The following is a 15,629-nucleotide window of genomic DNA, read 5'->3' on the forward strand; positions in this document are numbered from 1 at the left end:
CACAAAAATCTATACATACAGTTCAGAATTGTCCAACTCTACTCCTTACGGTACTATATGTACATTAGAGGGTTAAATAGACAAGGTGTTTCTATAAAGCTTATCAACACGACACATTATTTTAGCGTCACTTTATTGTCGCGAACTTTTAAAAATCGCGAAATTCGCGAAATTAAAGTGACGTGAAAATAAAGTGTTATAAGGTATGCAGAAAAGTCAGCTGTTTTAATAAGAAAAGACTGGGTATTTTCTGGTGGCGGTGGGTCAGGCGCATTCCTACGATTGACCGATGGGGTTACTTGTGCATTCCAACTCCTAGCTACATGCCTGATATGAAACTTGTGCCTTCCAACATCTAGCTACATGCCTGATATGTTACTTGTGCCTTCCAACATCTAGCTACATGCCTGATATGTTACTTGTGCCTTCCAACTCCTAGCTACATGCTTGATATGTTACTTGTGCATTCCAACTTCTAGCTACATGCCTGATATGTTACTTGTGCATTCCAACTTCTAGCTACATGCCTGATATGTTACTTGTGCATTCCAACTTCTAGCTACATGCCTGATATGTTACTTGTGCATTCCAACTTCTAGCTACATGCCTGATATGTTACTTGTGCATTCCAACTCCTAGCTACATACCTGATATGATACTTGTGCCTTCCAACATCTAGCTACATGCCTGATATGTTACTTGTGCCTTCCAACATCTAGCTACATGCCTGATATGTTACTTGTGCATTCCAACTCCTAGCTACATGCCTGATATGATACTTGTGCCTTCCAACTTCTAGCTACATACCTGATATGTTACTTGTGCATTCCAACTCCTAGCTACATGCTTGATATGTTACTTGTGCATTCCAACTCCTAGCTACATGCCTGATATGTTACTTGTGCATTCCAACTTCTAGCTACATGCCTGATATGTTACTTGTGCATTCCAACTTCTAGCTACATGCCTGATATGTTACTTGTGCATTCCAACTTCTAGCTACATGCCTGATATGATACTTGTGCCTTCCAACATCTAGCTACATGCCTGATATGTTACTTGTGCATTCCAACTCCTAGCTACATGCCTGATATGTTACTTGTGCCTTCCAACTCCTAGCTATATGCCTGATATGTTACTTGTGCATTCCAACTCCTAGCTACATGCCTGATATGTTACTTGTGCATTCCAACTCCTAGCTATATGCCTGATATGTTACTTGTGCATTCCAACTCCTAGCTACATGCCTGATATGTTACTTGTGCATTCCAACTCCTAGCTATATGCCTGATATGTTACTTGTGCATTCAACTCCTAGCTACATGCCTGATATGTTACTTGTGCATTCCAACTCCTAGCTACATGCCTGATATGTTACTTGTGCATTCCAACATCTAGCTACATGCCTGATATGTTACTTGTGCATTCCAACATCTAGCTACATGCCTGATATGTTACTTGTGCCTTCCAACATCTAGCTACATGCCTGATATGTTACTTGTGCATTCCAACATCTAGCTACATGCCTGATATGTTACTTGTGCCTTCCAACATCTAGCTACATGCCTGATATGTTACTTGTGCCTTCCAACATCTAGCTACATGCCTGATATGTTACTTGTGCATTCCAACATCTAGCTACATGCCTGATATGATACTTGTGCCTTCCAACATCTAGCTACATGCCTGATATGTTACTTGTGCATTCCAACTCCTAGCTACATGCCTGATATGTTACTTGTGCATTCCAACTCCTAGCTACATGCCTGATATGTTACATATCTTGTTAGTACTACAGTATGTATGTACACTTAAGTCTGTTTGTATTCACATTTTTATTTTCATTTTCATTTATGAACACACACTCTCCAAAATACTTGCAAAACTAACACTCACCTCTCTTTCAAGCCATTTGAATTGCTCATTATGGCTTTCTGTGACTCGCTAAGCTCGTTTCGGGTTTGTAGAACCTTTTAAAAAGAAATTTACATATCTTTTTTAGTTCTTTAAAAAAGACACAGGGAACACATAAAACGCACAGCCAACCCAAACATTAGCATTATTAGACCCATACCCAGCATGCTTCACCCACCAAAGACCGGAACACCAACCGTACAACACACTACCGTACAACACACCACCGTACTACACACCACCGTACTACACACCACCGTACTACACACCACCGTACCAGAATGTGTGTAAAAGACCGGTGTGAACACCACCGTATCAGAATGTGTGTAAAAGACTGGAGTGAACACCACCGTATCAGAATGTGTGTAAAAGACCGGAGTGAACACCACCGTATCAGAATGAGTGTAAAAGACCGGAGTGAACACCACCGTATCAGAATGTGTGTAAAAGACCAGAGAGTGAACACCACCGTATCAGAATGTGTGTATTAGACCGGACTAAACACTGCCGTATCAGAATGTGTGTAAAAGACCGGAGTGAACACCACAGTACCAGAATGTATGTATTAGGCCAGAGTGAACACCACCATATCAGAATGTGTGTAAAAGACCCGAGTGAAGACCACCGTACCAGAATGTGTGTAAAAGACCGGAGTTTAAAACTCAAATTAGGGGGGGAGGTATTTGTTTTCAGTCTGTTTTTTTGTGAATCAATGGGTTAAGATTGGATATTTGTCACAGCCGCACAAACAGTATCAATTCCATATTAATACATATCCAAACAAGGCTACTTTACACTACATATCTTTATAAAAGTATGTACCTTGGAACATTATGTAATTGTTCAACTACAATTTAATTTTCTCTTTATTATTGGTTAACAATAGGAAAAGCTAAATACTGGAATAATAAAAGGTAATTTAATAATAATTATAATAAACAATAATTGAATAATGTGTGGGTGGTAGGTAGTTGTCTCTTACTAGTTGGCTAGCCGTGACAATCTTCTCACGCTTAGCCCCTTCCACAGTGTTTGCAATAGCCATACTGCTACGGATAATGGCATCCAGGTAACAATCTAGCTGGTTAGTAGAGTCTGACCAGGCATGAGGCTGCCGTAGCTCATGATGTGCCTGGAAGCAATCAGGTAACAAATAAAAGTAGTTTGAAAAAATCCCATTTCTGATGAATATTTACACTAGATGGTATCCACTTGTCAGTACGACACATCAAAATACTGTACATATTACTGTACCAATAAATTGAATTTGTGACTTTTTAATTTAGATTATAGAGTATGAAATATTCATCAATCTTTAGTGTTTATAAAAAGCATTTTTTTCCCATTTGTTTTCCTGACAGGCACCTCAATTCAGACTTTGGCTTGTAAAGAGCTGAATAAAGAATTTATTGTTTGATTGAATCCATCGATTGAATCACAGAGTGAGCACATCAGGACAGCTGTTTTGCATGAGAGGAAAACTTTACCTTTTTCAGAGTGTCAGCCAAACAGCCTGAATGCTGATTTATCTCTTCAGTTGCTTCAACTGCTCTAATGATTTCTGTACATGCCAACTTTATCTGTCCCACCACATAATCTCGACTTGCCTGGCAAACAAAGGAAATGATTAACAAGTCAGCTTAGTACTCATCCCTCTTTGCTACATCCATGTCATAATAATTAGAGTTATACCTTGGCTTGGTGGTTGGCTGGTTGCCGGAGGTAAACCTGCATTGTTGATGATAGCAGACCAACTGACTTCTTTAGGATTGCCATAGCAGACAAGATCCTGTCTCTTTGCCAAGTATTGCTAAGCTCCTATGTACAAGCATGCAAAGATTGAAAAATGGTTATGGAACCAGTTGTGGATGCAAGTGTGTGTGTGTGGGGGGGGGGGGGGGGGAGGAGGTGGCCCAATTGAACTGAACTTTTAGAACAAATACTGTACAAGAGAGTTTAAATCTGCACATTTACCTCTTGTTTTAGTCATTGTTTTAGTGCTCTCCCCCTCTCCCCTCTCAAGGAAAAGCAGGATCTGCCCTTGGTAGCTGAAGAGGGATTGTTGGGCAAAGTTTATTTATAGTTATTTTATATTTGTCAAACTTAGAACTGACAGACAATACAAAATTAAGTTAAATCTCTATTATAAATATCCATTTACATTAATAATTACCAACCCGTTGCCTTTTGTCACACAAACTTGCAAGCAACATCAGAGACTCAGTAAATGCCTTTAAAAGTAAAAAGAAAAACCCTTAGGCACAAATTTAAAAATTAATCAAACAGCAAGCAAAGGAAATATTACCTTAAAACTGATGATGAATCCTCGCATAGATGTGACAGCTTCTGTAAACCCTAACCTGTCCATTACCCAATGGACTGCACGGATTATCTTTCGCACCTCATTTTGATCATATACTAGAAGAACCTATGAATTCACATATTGCCAGTAGTTCATGTTGCCTCATTTACAAATGATTGTTTTTTTTTAATCAGAGGAAATAGGTTCAACTTAGGGTCTGTCAGATTTTTTAGCAGTCTCTCACTGTCGTAACTCATTGAACTGTATTGGGCAGTACTAACAATTGAAACATACTTACTTACGAATCTACAGTAATTAACTGTTTGGTACAGTCTGTATCAGTAATATTGACAAGTAAAGCCATTTTCCTATTTTGATCATGTATGGTATATGTTTTTTTTAAATCTATGCTATACAATAAAACTAAGCACTGGCAAGATGATTCTTACCTTCATTGTGCCTTCAAGTATATTCCTTGCAGAGTCAACTAGGGAGTATCTGACAGCATGAGAAAATGACTCCTGATTCAGCTTATGAGAGGCCATATGCAAGGCTTGTCCTGATTGTGTGACTTCTGAACAAGCTTCAGGCATTGCAGCTTTGAACTCCTAAACATTATACCCAACTTATCATAAACTCAGGTTGTCAAAAGTAGTTACAATAACTGAGGACCTAATGTAACACATTTGTATGCAAAATGTCCTATCAGGGTTAATTATTTCAGATTGTTAACCTTAAAGGTAACCAGGAATGGCATTTCATTCTGTAATGTCCTTCTTGAAAGTCAGCAAGTGGGGGAAGCTCTCCAGTCCCTGCTCCTTGCTAAATATCACCATAAATGTCACTTTCTTACCCAATGCCTATTATGTGGACCATTGTCTATCTCAAGCCCGAAATCTCAAGTTCATGAAAGATATCTAATCCATAACAGTCAAATGTGACAGGGCAAGGGAAGCCATACACTAGTGTACATTTTTCCATATTGGATCACGAATGCTTGTTCTGTGACCAAATTCATATCTATTAATAGAGATTTTAAAATTTAGAACCAGCTAATGCATTAACACCAAAACGTGGACAGTCCTGATCGTAAAATTGCAAAAAAAAATTAGCAAATATTTAAATGTAATTTAAAATGAAAGTATTATAAAAGCACATCCCTTACATCATCAGTACTTTCTGACACCAGGTTTTCAGCTGCCAGGACAAGACTTCTGATTGATTCACAGATTTCATTGGCATGTGAGACCAGGTTAGGCACAGGGATCCCGTCTCGCTCTCCTACTTCATTTAGGATGATCAGCTGAGAGACCTTCAGAACAAGACATATTTACAATGCTTTGTTATTCACACTTTGTTGTCAATCCAGAATTATTGGAAATCTTGAATAATTAACATATTATTATTCAATTTCAAGGAAGCACACATAATCTTCTGTTGTCTGAAATCGTTCTTACATTCTTGATCTTACTTAACAAGAATAAAACACTGATTGATTTTTATTACAGTTCGGTTGTTTTCTATTATTGAGTTAATTCCGTCACCGTCTATGGATAAGTCATTTATAAATCATTAGCAGCTAAAAATATATAAGCTTAGCTAAAGTTGACCCCGACTACTTTATTCTTAATTTTGAAAGTATCTAAAACAGTATTTTTTGGAAAGACGATACCCCCCCTTCTTTAATCGACGCCGGAAAACAATGCTGCTTCATCAGTAAACAAAACAGACAGAAAACAAACAAACGAATTTGCAACGCCATATAAAACTTTACCGTACCGATGGCAAAGTTTCACTGTTTGAATCATATAACAAGACTGTGGTAAGTCGTACGACTTTCACAGTTATTGCATACAGATTATTGTCTGATTGATTGTTTGGTCAACTTATGGCAAGTGTTCGAATACCTGTGCAGCTAATGGCGCCAAAACCAGCTCGATCGATCTCGTCTGAACAAGGGACGACAACAACTTGGTGGTCATTCTCCATACGCAAGTGTTACCCAAGATACACTAGTAGATGTTATAAGCACCCCATGATCAAGGACTTTTTAGCATTTTACAATTTGCCATCGCTTTCACGAAGGAGAAACAAACAACAAACACTTATGACGGCGAAGGCCGGGGAAGAGTGACTTCTAGCACAGGTATCCCACACTATAATTGTTTCCAATTTTGTCAATTTTGAAAATTTAGGGGCCATTTAGGGGTTGGTAAAAATATCTCAATGATAAAATTTTGATGACATAGATAATTTGTATTTATTAGAAGCATCTTTTGGTATTTCATTGGTGTAGTGTTTTGTCAATTTTGAAAAGTTAGGGGTTGGTAAAATTATCTCAAAGATAAAATTTAAATGACATAGATAATTTGTATTTATTAGAAGCGTAAGAGCAAAATACCCCTGGGTTTCCGAGGATGCTTTTGGTATTTCATTGGTGTAGTGTTTCGCATTATGTTATGGATTTCCCTGTGGTTTGGGGTAAGTACTTTAAGTACGCATCCTGAAGTGTATCATACACAGCTATCAACACGATAGACAGCTATCTACACCATACACAGCTATCCACACCATACACAGCTATCTACACCATACACAGCTATCCACGCCATACACAGCTATCCACACCATACACAGCTATCCACACCATACACAGCTATCTACACCATACACAGCTATCCACGCCATACACAGCTATCCACACCATACACAGCTATCCACACCATACACAACCATCCACCCCATACACAGCCATACACAGCTATCCACACCATCCACAACCATCCACATCTATCCACACTATACACAGCCATACACACCATACACAGCTATCCACACCATACACAGCCATACACAGCTATCCACACCATACACAGCTATCCACACCATACACAGCTATCTACACCATACACAGCTATCCACGCCATCCACAGCTATCCACACCATCCACAGCTATCCACACCATCCACAGCTATCTACACCATACACAGCTATCCACCCCATCCACAGCTATCCACACCATACACAGCTATCTACACCATACACAGCCATCCACAGCTATCCACACCATCCACAGCTATCCACACCATCCACAGCTATCCACACCATCCACAGCTATCCACACCATACACAGCTATCCACACCATACACACCCATCCACACCATACACAGCTATCCACACCATACACAGCTATCCACAGCTATCCACACCATACAAAGCTATCCACACCATACACACCCATCCACACCATACACAGCTATCCACACCATACACAGCTATCCACACCATCCACAGCTATCCACACCATACACAGCCATCCACAGCTATCCACACCATACACAGCTATCCACACCATACACAGCTATCTACACCATACACAGCTATCCACACCATACACAGCTATCCACACCATCCACAGCAATCCACACCATCCACAGCTATCCACACCATCCACGGCTATCCACACCATACACAGCTATCCACAGCTATCCACACCATACAAAGCTATCCACACCATACACACCCATCCACACCATACACAGCTATCCACACCATACACAGCTATCCACACCATCCACAGCTATCCACACCATACACAGCCATCCACAGCTATCCACACCATACACAGCTATCCACACCATACACAGCTATCCACGCTATACACAGCTATCCACACCATACACAGCTATCCACACCATACACAGCTATCTACACCATACACAGCTATCTGAAGATCACTATCCACACCATCCACAGCTATCCACACCATACACAGCCATCCACAGCTATCCACACCATACACAGCTATCCACACCATACACAGCTATCCACACCATACACAGCCATTCACAGCTATCCACACCATACACGGCTATCCACACCATACACAGTCATACACAGCTATCCACACCATCCACAGCTATAATCCACACCATACACAGCTATCCACTCCATACACAGCCATACACAGCTATACACAGCTATCCACACCATCCACAGCTATCCACACCATACACAGCCATACACACCAAACACAGCTATCCACACCATCCACAACCATCCACAACCATCCACAGCCATTCACAGCTATCCACACCATACACGGCTATCCACACTATACAGGGCCATACACAGCTATCCACACCATCCACAACCATCCACACCATGCACGGCCATACTCAGCTATCCACACCATCCACAGCTATCCACACCATACACAGCTATCCACACCATACACAGCTATCCACACCATACACACCATACACAGCTATCTACACCATACACAGCCATCCACAGCTATCCACACCATCCACAGCCATCCACACCATCCACAGCTATCCACACCATCCACAGCTATCTACACCATACACAGCCATCCACAGCTATCCACACCATCCACAGCTATCCACACCATCCACAGCTATCCACACCATCCACAGCTATCCACACCATCCACAGCTATCCACACCATACACACCCATCCACACCATACACAGCTATCCACACCATACACAGCTATCCACAGCTATCCACACCATACAAAGCTATCCACACCATACACACCCATCCACACCATACACAGCTATCCACACCATACACAGCTATCCACACCATCCACACCTATCCACACCATACACAGCCATCCACAGCTATCCACACCATACACAGCTATCCACACCATACACAGCTATCTACACCATACACAGCTATCCACACCATACACAGCTATCCACACCATCCACAGCAATCCACACTATCCACAGCTATCCACACCATCCACGGCTATCCACACCATACACAGCTATCCACAGCTATCCACACCATACAAAGCTATTCACACCATACACACCCATCCACACCATACACAGCTATCCACACCATACACAGCTATCCACACCATCCACAGCTATCCACACCATACACAGCCATCCACAGCTATCCACACCATACACAGCTATCCACACCATACACAGCTATCCACGCTATACACAGCTATCCACACCATACACAGCTATCCACACCATACACAGCTATCTACACCATACACAGCTATCCACACCATCCACAGCTATCCACACCATACACAGCCATCCACAGCTATCCACACCATACACAGCTATCCACACCATACACAGCTATCCACACCATCCACAGCCATTCACAGCTATCCACACCATACACGGCTATCCACACCATACACAGTCATACACAGCTATCCACACCATCCACAGCTATAATCCACACCATACACAGCTATCCACTCCATACACAGCCATACACAGCTATACACAGCTATCCACACCATACACAGCTATCCACACCATACACAGCCATACACACCATACACAGCTATCCACACCATCCACAACCATCCACAACCATCCACAACCATCCACAGCCATTCACCACTATCCACACCATACACGGCTATCCACACTATACAGGGCCATACACAGCTATCCACACCATCCACAACCATCCACACCATGCACGGCCATACTCAGCTATCCACACCATCCACAGCTATCCACACCATACACAGCTATCCACACCATACACAGCTATCCACACCATACACACCATACACAGCTATCTACACCATACACAGCCATCCACAGCTATCCACACCATCCACAGCCATCCACACCATCCACAGCTATCCACACCATACACACCATACACAGCTATCTACACCATACACAGCCATCCACAGCTATCCACACCATCCACAGCCATCCACACCATCCACAGCTATCCACATTATCCACAGCTATCCACACCATCCACAGCTATCCACACCATCCACAGCTATCCACACTATACACAGCTATACACACCTTACACAGCTATCCACGCCATACACAGCTATCCACGCCATACACAGCTATCTACACTATATACAGCTATCCACACCATACACAGCTATCTACACCATACACAGCTATCCACACTATACACAGCTATCTACACCATCCACAGATATCCACACCATACACAGCTATCCACGCCATACACAGCCATCTACACTATACACAACTATCTACACCATACACAGCTATCCACACCATACACAGCTATCCACACCATACACAGCTATCCACACCATACATAGCTATCTACACCATACACAGCCATCCACAGCTATCCACAGCTATCCACACCATACACAGCCATCCACAGCTATCCACACCATACACACCTATCTACACCATACACAGCTATCCACACCATACACAGCCATACACAGCTATCCACAGGTATCCGCACCATACACAGCTATCTACACCATACACAGCTATCCACACCATCCACAGCTATCCACACCATACACAGCTATCTACACCATACACAGCCATCCACAGCTATCCACACCATCCACACCATCCACAGCTATCCACACCATCCACAGCTATCTACACCATACACAGCTATCCACCCCATACACAGCTATCCACACCATACACAGCTATCTACACCATACACAGCCATCCACAGCTATCCACACCATCCACAGCTATCCACACCATCCACAGCTATCCACACCATCCACAGCTATCCACACCATCCACAGCTATCCACACCATCCGCAGCTATCCACACCATCCGCAGCTATCCACACCATACACAGCTATCCACACCATACACAGCTGTCCACAGCTATCCACGTCTATCTACACCATACACAGCTATCCACACCATACAGCTGTCATTGGAATATTGCTCTCAGATAAAGGTTTAATATTTTTGGTGCCCCATTCAATGTCAAATATGCCGGGATTTGTTGTAGTTTTACTTCCGGTTAATTAGCATATCTTTCGCACATGCGCACCCGGATTGAGTTCCTCGTGTAGTCCGCCATGTTTTGTATTGTGTTAATAAAATAGGTGAATAAAAAGCCTTCAAGTCAACTTATTACATGGTGTCAGAAGTGGGATCACATTTCCTTCAGCACCAGTGTCAATCTTGCATAATAGTGGTAGTGTCCCGTTACTCGAGTTAACCTGTATGTTGACGAGCGCTTGAGTGTTCTGTCGAGACATACTATCAATGGTCAGAGAGTGAAAATATAACTGTGGGGAATCTAGGGGCTCAGGTGCAGTGCTAGCATTCTCATTGCTGAGGGTGTTTATCTGTTGCTTTGATTTGTTCCGGTTTCCCCGCCTGCCTCTTCCCCTCGGGGTGGGACCTTGGGGTTTGGTGGAACGGCAAACCTTGGCCCAGTGGTTTGGTTTCCCACAGTTGCTGCATTTTGTTCCGTTTGCGGGGCACAGGGATTTTTGTGTCACATCATGGCTAGTGCCACAGTTCCCACAAGTTTGTATTTGTTTATTTTCACGTGAGTGTGTCTTGGGATGTGAAGAAGGGCTTTTGTGGGTTGTTGCGTGTACAGGTATAGTGTTTGTGCCTCTAATATCTTGTAACTGAGCCGAAGTGGCTTCCTCAGTCCTGGCTATGTCTATTGCCTTAGCGAGCGTTAGAGTTTTGTCTAACTCGAGGAGTTTAGCCTGGACACGTGGGCGGCGAGACCCGAAAATTAGAGCGTCAATAATGTGTTCGTCTACATTATCATACCTGCATTCGCTGGCTAGCAATCTTACTTTCTTTATAAATGAATCCACTGGTTCATCGTCCTTTTGCTTCAGAGTGCGTAGTTTAAATCGTGCTAAGCGAAAATTGCTCTTGGGGGCGGCGTATTCTTCAAACTTCTCCCAGTAAGTTGACAGCTTTTTCTTCTCGTCTGAGGTTAGCGACCACGTAGAAACTAATTCAATTCCTTCTTCTCCCGTCCATATCAACAGATAACTGACCTTTTCTTCCTCCGATTTGGACTTAAGCGGGCCAGAAAAGTACAATTCGACGGTTGCCTTGAACTTTTTTAGCGCTTGTTGAAGATCGGTTGCATTCCAGTCCATACGAGGGCTAGTGAGTCCAGTGAGTTCGGCCATTTTCCTTGTGTAAACTTGCTAGATTTCTCGTAAAATACCGACCTGGTATGTTTGAGAGTGATTTTCCTTCAGTTTGCTTCTGACACCATGTCAACACAAGCACATCTATCCAGAGTCACTCTGCGACATAGACGGCAAGCCCCTCAGCTTAGCCCCATCAGATACAAGGATAACAGCATATGGAGGCCATGAAGTACAACACTACGGTACCTGCAACCTCACTTTACTACATAACGGTCAGTCCAGCCCTCATGAATTTCATGTTGTAAACACGACAGGACCTACAATCCTAGGACTACCCACATGTACTGCAATGAAGCTTGTAACCCTTAACCACAGTCTAAGCAAAGACCAGGCTGAGCCAGCCGAAATACGACCAGCTCAAGTACCCAAGGATGACCCTGAGGCAAAGGCAGCTCTACTAAGACAGTATGCTGACTGCTTCGAAGGCATCGGATGCTTCAGCGGAGAGTTCCATATCACACTTGACCCTACAGTACCCGCTGTGGTTCACCCGCCACGACGAGTCCCTGAAGCACTTCAGGAGCCTCTGCGCAAGGAGTTGGAATCCCTCGTACAGCAAGGAATCATCACCAAGGTTGATGAACCCACTGACTGGGTCAACTCGCTAGTCTGTTCCACAAAGCGGAATGGCTCCATACGACTCTGCCTTGATCCAAAGGACCTCAACTGCGCCATCAAACGTCCACATCATCGTACACCCACTCTTGATGAAGTCTTATCAAAGCTAAGTGGATCCGAGTACTTCTCCATAGTTGACGCCCGCAGCGGTTATTGGAACATAAAGCTTGACCAGGAAAGCTCACTCTATACAACATTCAACTCTCCCCATGGAAGATTCAGATTCCTACGACTACCCTTTGGTCTGATTTGTGCTCAGGACATCTTCCAAAAGAAGGTCGATGAAACCTTTGGTGACTTACCTGGGGTGACAGGCATCACAGACGACATAGTTGTTTACGGACGCAACCGTAAGGAGCATGACAATAACCTGAAAGCAGTAATGGAGCGTGCCCGTGAAACTGGTCTGAAATTCAATGCTGACAAATGCAAAATTGCCAGCAAGGAACTTGTCTTCTTCGGACACACCCTAAGTGCAGATGGTCTGAAACTTGACCCTGCTAAGGTTGAAGCCATCAACAACATGGATCCTTCAACGAGCCTCACAGACCTCCAAGTCTTCCTAGGTATGACGCAATACCTTAGCCGTTTCATACCCAACCTCGCTTCAACAGCAGCGGTCCTCTGGGACTTGACAAGGAAAAGTAGTCAATTCCAGTGGTGCCCAGAACACCAGAAAGCTGTAGATGACATCAAGAAACTCATCACATCGCCAGCCTCGCTGCAGTATTTCGACAGCACCAAGCCTGTCGTAATCCAGGTGGATGCATCTCAACGTGGCCTCGGCGCGACACTCATCCAAGATAAAGGCCCTGTGGAGTACAGAAGTAAGCTACTCACTGAAACCGAGAGGAGGTACTCCAACATAGAAAGGGAAATGCTTGCAGTCGTCCATGGTCTCGAGAAATTCCACTACTACGCTTATGGACGCCACGTCCAGGTCCACACGGACCACAAGCCACTGGAGGCAATATTCAAAAAGCATCTGGCCAGCGCGCCACCCCGCATTGCCAGGATGATGCTGCGGATACAGAAATACGACATCGACATTCGATATGTCCCAGGGAAGGACATACCCCTGGCCGACGCCCTCTCACGACTTAACCCAAGTCCCGGTGACACTATCGCTGGACTTGATGTCTCTATACATGAGCTACACTTGCACCTCAATGCTAGCCCTACTAGGATAACGCAGATCCAAGAGGAGACGAGGAAGGACACAACACTTCACTCACTTCGTGCCGTCATCGCCCAAGGTTGGCCAAACAAAAGAGCTGAATGCCCTGAGTTACTACACCCATACTGGAACTATCGTGACGAACTTACTATCGCCGATGGATTGGTCCTGAAGGGTACCCGAATTGTAATTCCAAAGAACCTGCAACCAGATGTTCTACAGCAGCTACACTATGCACACCAGGGTGCGGAAAAATGCAAGCTCAGAGCCAAGGGATCAGTCTTTTGGGCGAACATCAATGCCGACATCGACAACATGGTCAAGAGTTGTGCTCCCTGTCAGCATAATCAGTCCATGAACACTAAAGAGCCGCTAATGCCTCATGATGTTCCACCAAGGCCCTGGCACACCCTAGCATCTGACTTGTTCTCCTGGAACGGTTCACCATACTTACTACTCTCTGATTACTACAGTAAGTTCCCAATTGTGCGCAAGCTAACTAACATCCAATCATCTACTGTCATCGCTCACCTCAAAGGAATATTTGAGGAACATGGCATACCAGACAAACTTGTCACAGGACATGACACCCAGTTTACGTCTGCTCTATTCAAGGTTTTCAGCAGCACCTATGGATTTATTCATACAACTACAAGCCCATACTACAAGGAGGCTAATGGCTTCATAGAGAGAAATGTGCAAACTGTCAAGGATCTCCTTCAAAAGTGCAAGGAATCAGGGCAAGACCCACATCTAGCCATGCTGTCAGAGTCTTCAACCCCCTCAACTCCAAATGGGAGCCAGGAATAGTTCGAGCCGCTGCGCCAACCCCACGCTCGCACATTGTGGACATGGCCAATGGCAGTACTCTCACCAGAAACCGCAGACACATTCGTCCCACAGGTGAAAAACTAAGCTTGAATAGTACCTCAGCTACTGATGACTACGAGCCTGTAGCAGAACCAGCACCTAACGGCAACCAACCCCCAACAGAGCCAAGGACGTCTACACCTGGTACCCCTGCGAAGTCCACACCTACCCAAAGTGGTCCACCATTACGCAGATCAACACGGACAGTGAAGCCCCCAGACAGACTGAACTTGTAGCATTTGCTACACAAACATTAGATATTGAACTATGTTATTATTAGTACTGCAAAGTTCTTTGTTTTTTTTTTACACCCCTAATTGGACACTACCAGTCACATTTGTACTCATGTAATTTTTCAGCTTTTCAGCTTAGAGAAGGGGATGTTGTAGTTTTACTTCCGGTTAATTAGCATATCTTTCGCACATGCGCACCCGGATTGAGTTCCTCGTGTAGTCCGCCATGTTTTGTATTGTGTTAATAAAATAGGTGAATAAAAAGCCTTCAAGTCAACTTATTACAGGATTATTATGACACACCAGAAATTATTTGCACTATGCCTAGACTCTCCAGCACTACAAAGAATTCCATCATCAGAGTAAAAGAAATGCAAAAATTAATCAAGGCCCTCGCCAAAGGATTTGTGGCAAAACATTCCCCTAGGCCATCCCCTCAGAAAATAAAGGATATGAAAGACATTCATTCAGCCCCCCCCCCCCCCCCCCCCAATATCTCTCCTTATATTAGATAGGTAGGTGTCACTGTCATATTTGTATGTGG

The 15,629-nt window shown here is 43.6% G+C and overlaps 1 protein-coding gene across 7 annotated transcripts in view; it reads right to left on the reverse strand.

The window, feature by feature from the left end:
* Positions 1-6,362, reverse strand: part of LOC116618752 — a 31,680-nt gene extending 25,318 nt beyond the window's left edge. For 6 of the 7 annotated variants that reach the window (XM_048728802.1, XM_048728803.1, XM_048728807.1 and 3 more), the window contains exons 1-9: positions 6,124-6,362; positions 5,382-5,528; positions 4,666-4,824; positions 4,220-4,342; positions 4,092-4,145; positions 3,607-3,732; positions 3,402-3,521; positions 2,897-3,046; positions 1,897-1,970 (exon numbers count right to left, since the gene is read on the reverse strand). In XM_048728802.1, coding sequence (XP_048584759.1) covers positions 1,897-1,970; positions 2,897-3,046; positions 3,402-3,521; positions 3,607-3,732; positions 4,092-4,145; positions 4,220-4,342; positions 4,666-4,824; positions 5,382-5,528; positions 6,124-6,198 — 1,028 coding nt within the window. In that variant the 5' untranslated portion in view covers positions 6,199-6,362. Of the gene's footprint in view, positions 1-1,896; positions 1,971-2,896; positions 3,047-3,401; positions 3,522-3,606; positions 3,733-3,888; positions 3,963-4,091; positions 4,146-4,219; positions 4,343-4,665; positions 4,825-5,381; positions 5,529-6,123 lie in introns of those variants that run through there. The other variant, XM_048728808.1, reaches the window with a different exon arrangement.
* Between the last annotated feature and the right edge of the window lie 9,267 nt (positions 6,363-15,629).

This window comes from Nematostella vectensis, chromosome 6, assembly GCF_932526225.1.
Source record: "Nematostella vectensis chromosome 6, jaNemVect1.1, whole genome shotgun sequence".
Classification (NCBI taxonomy): Eukaryota; Metazoa; Cnidaria; class Anthozoa; order Actiniaria; family Edwardsiidae; genus Nematostella; species Nematostella vectensis.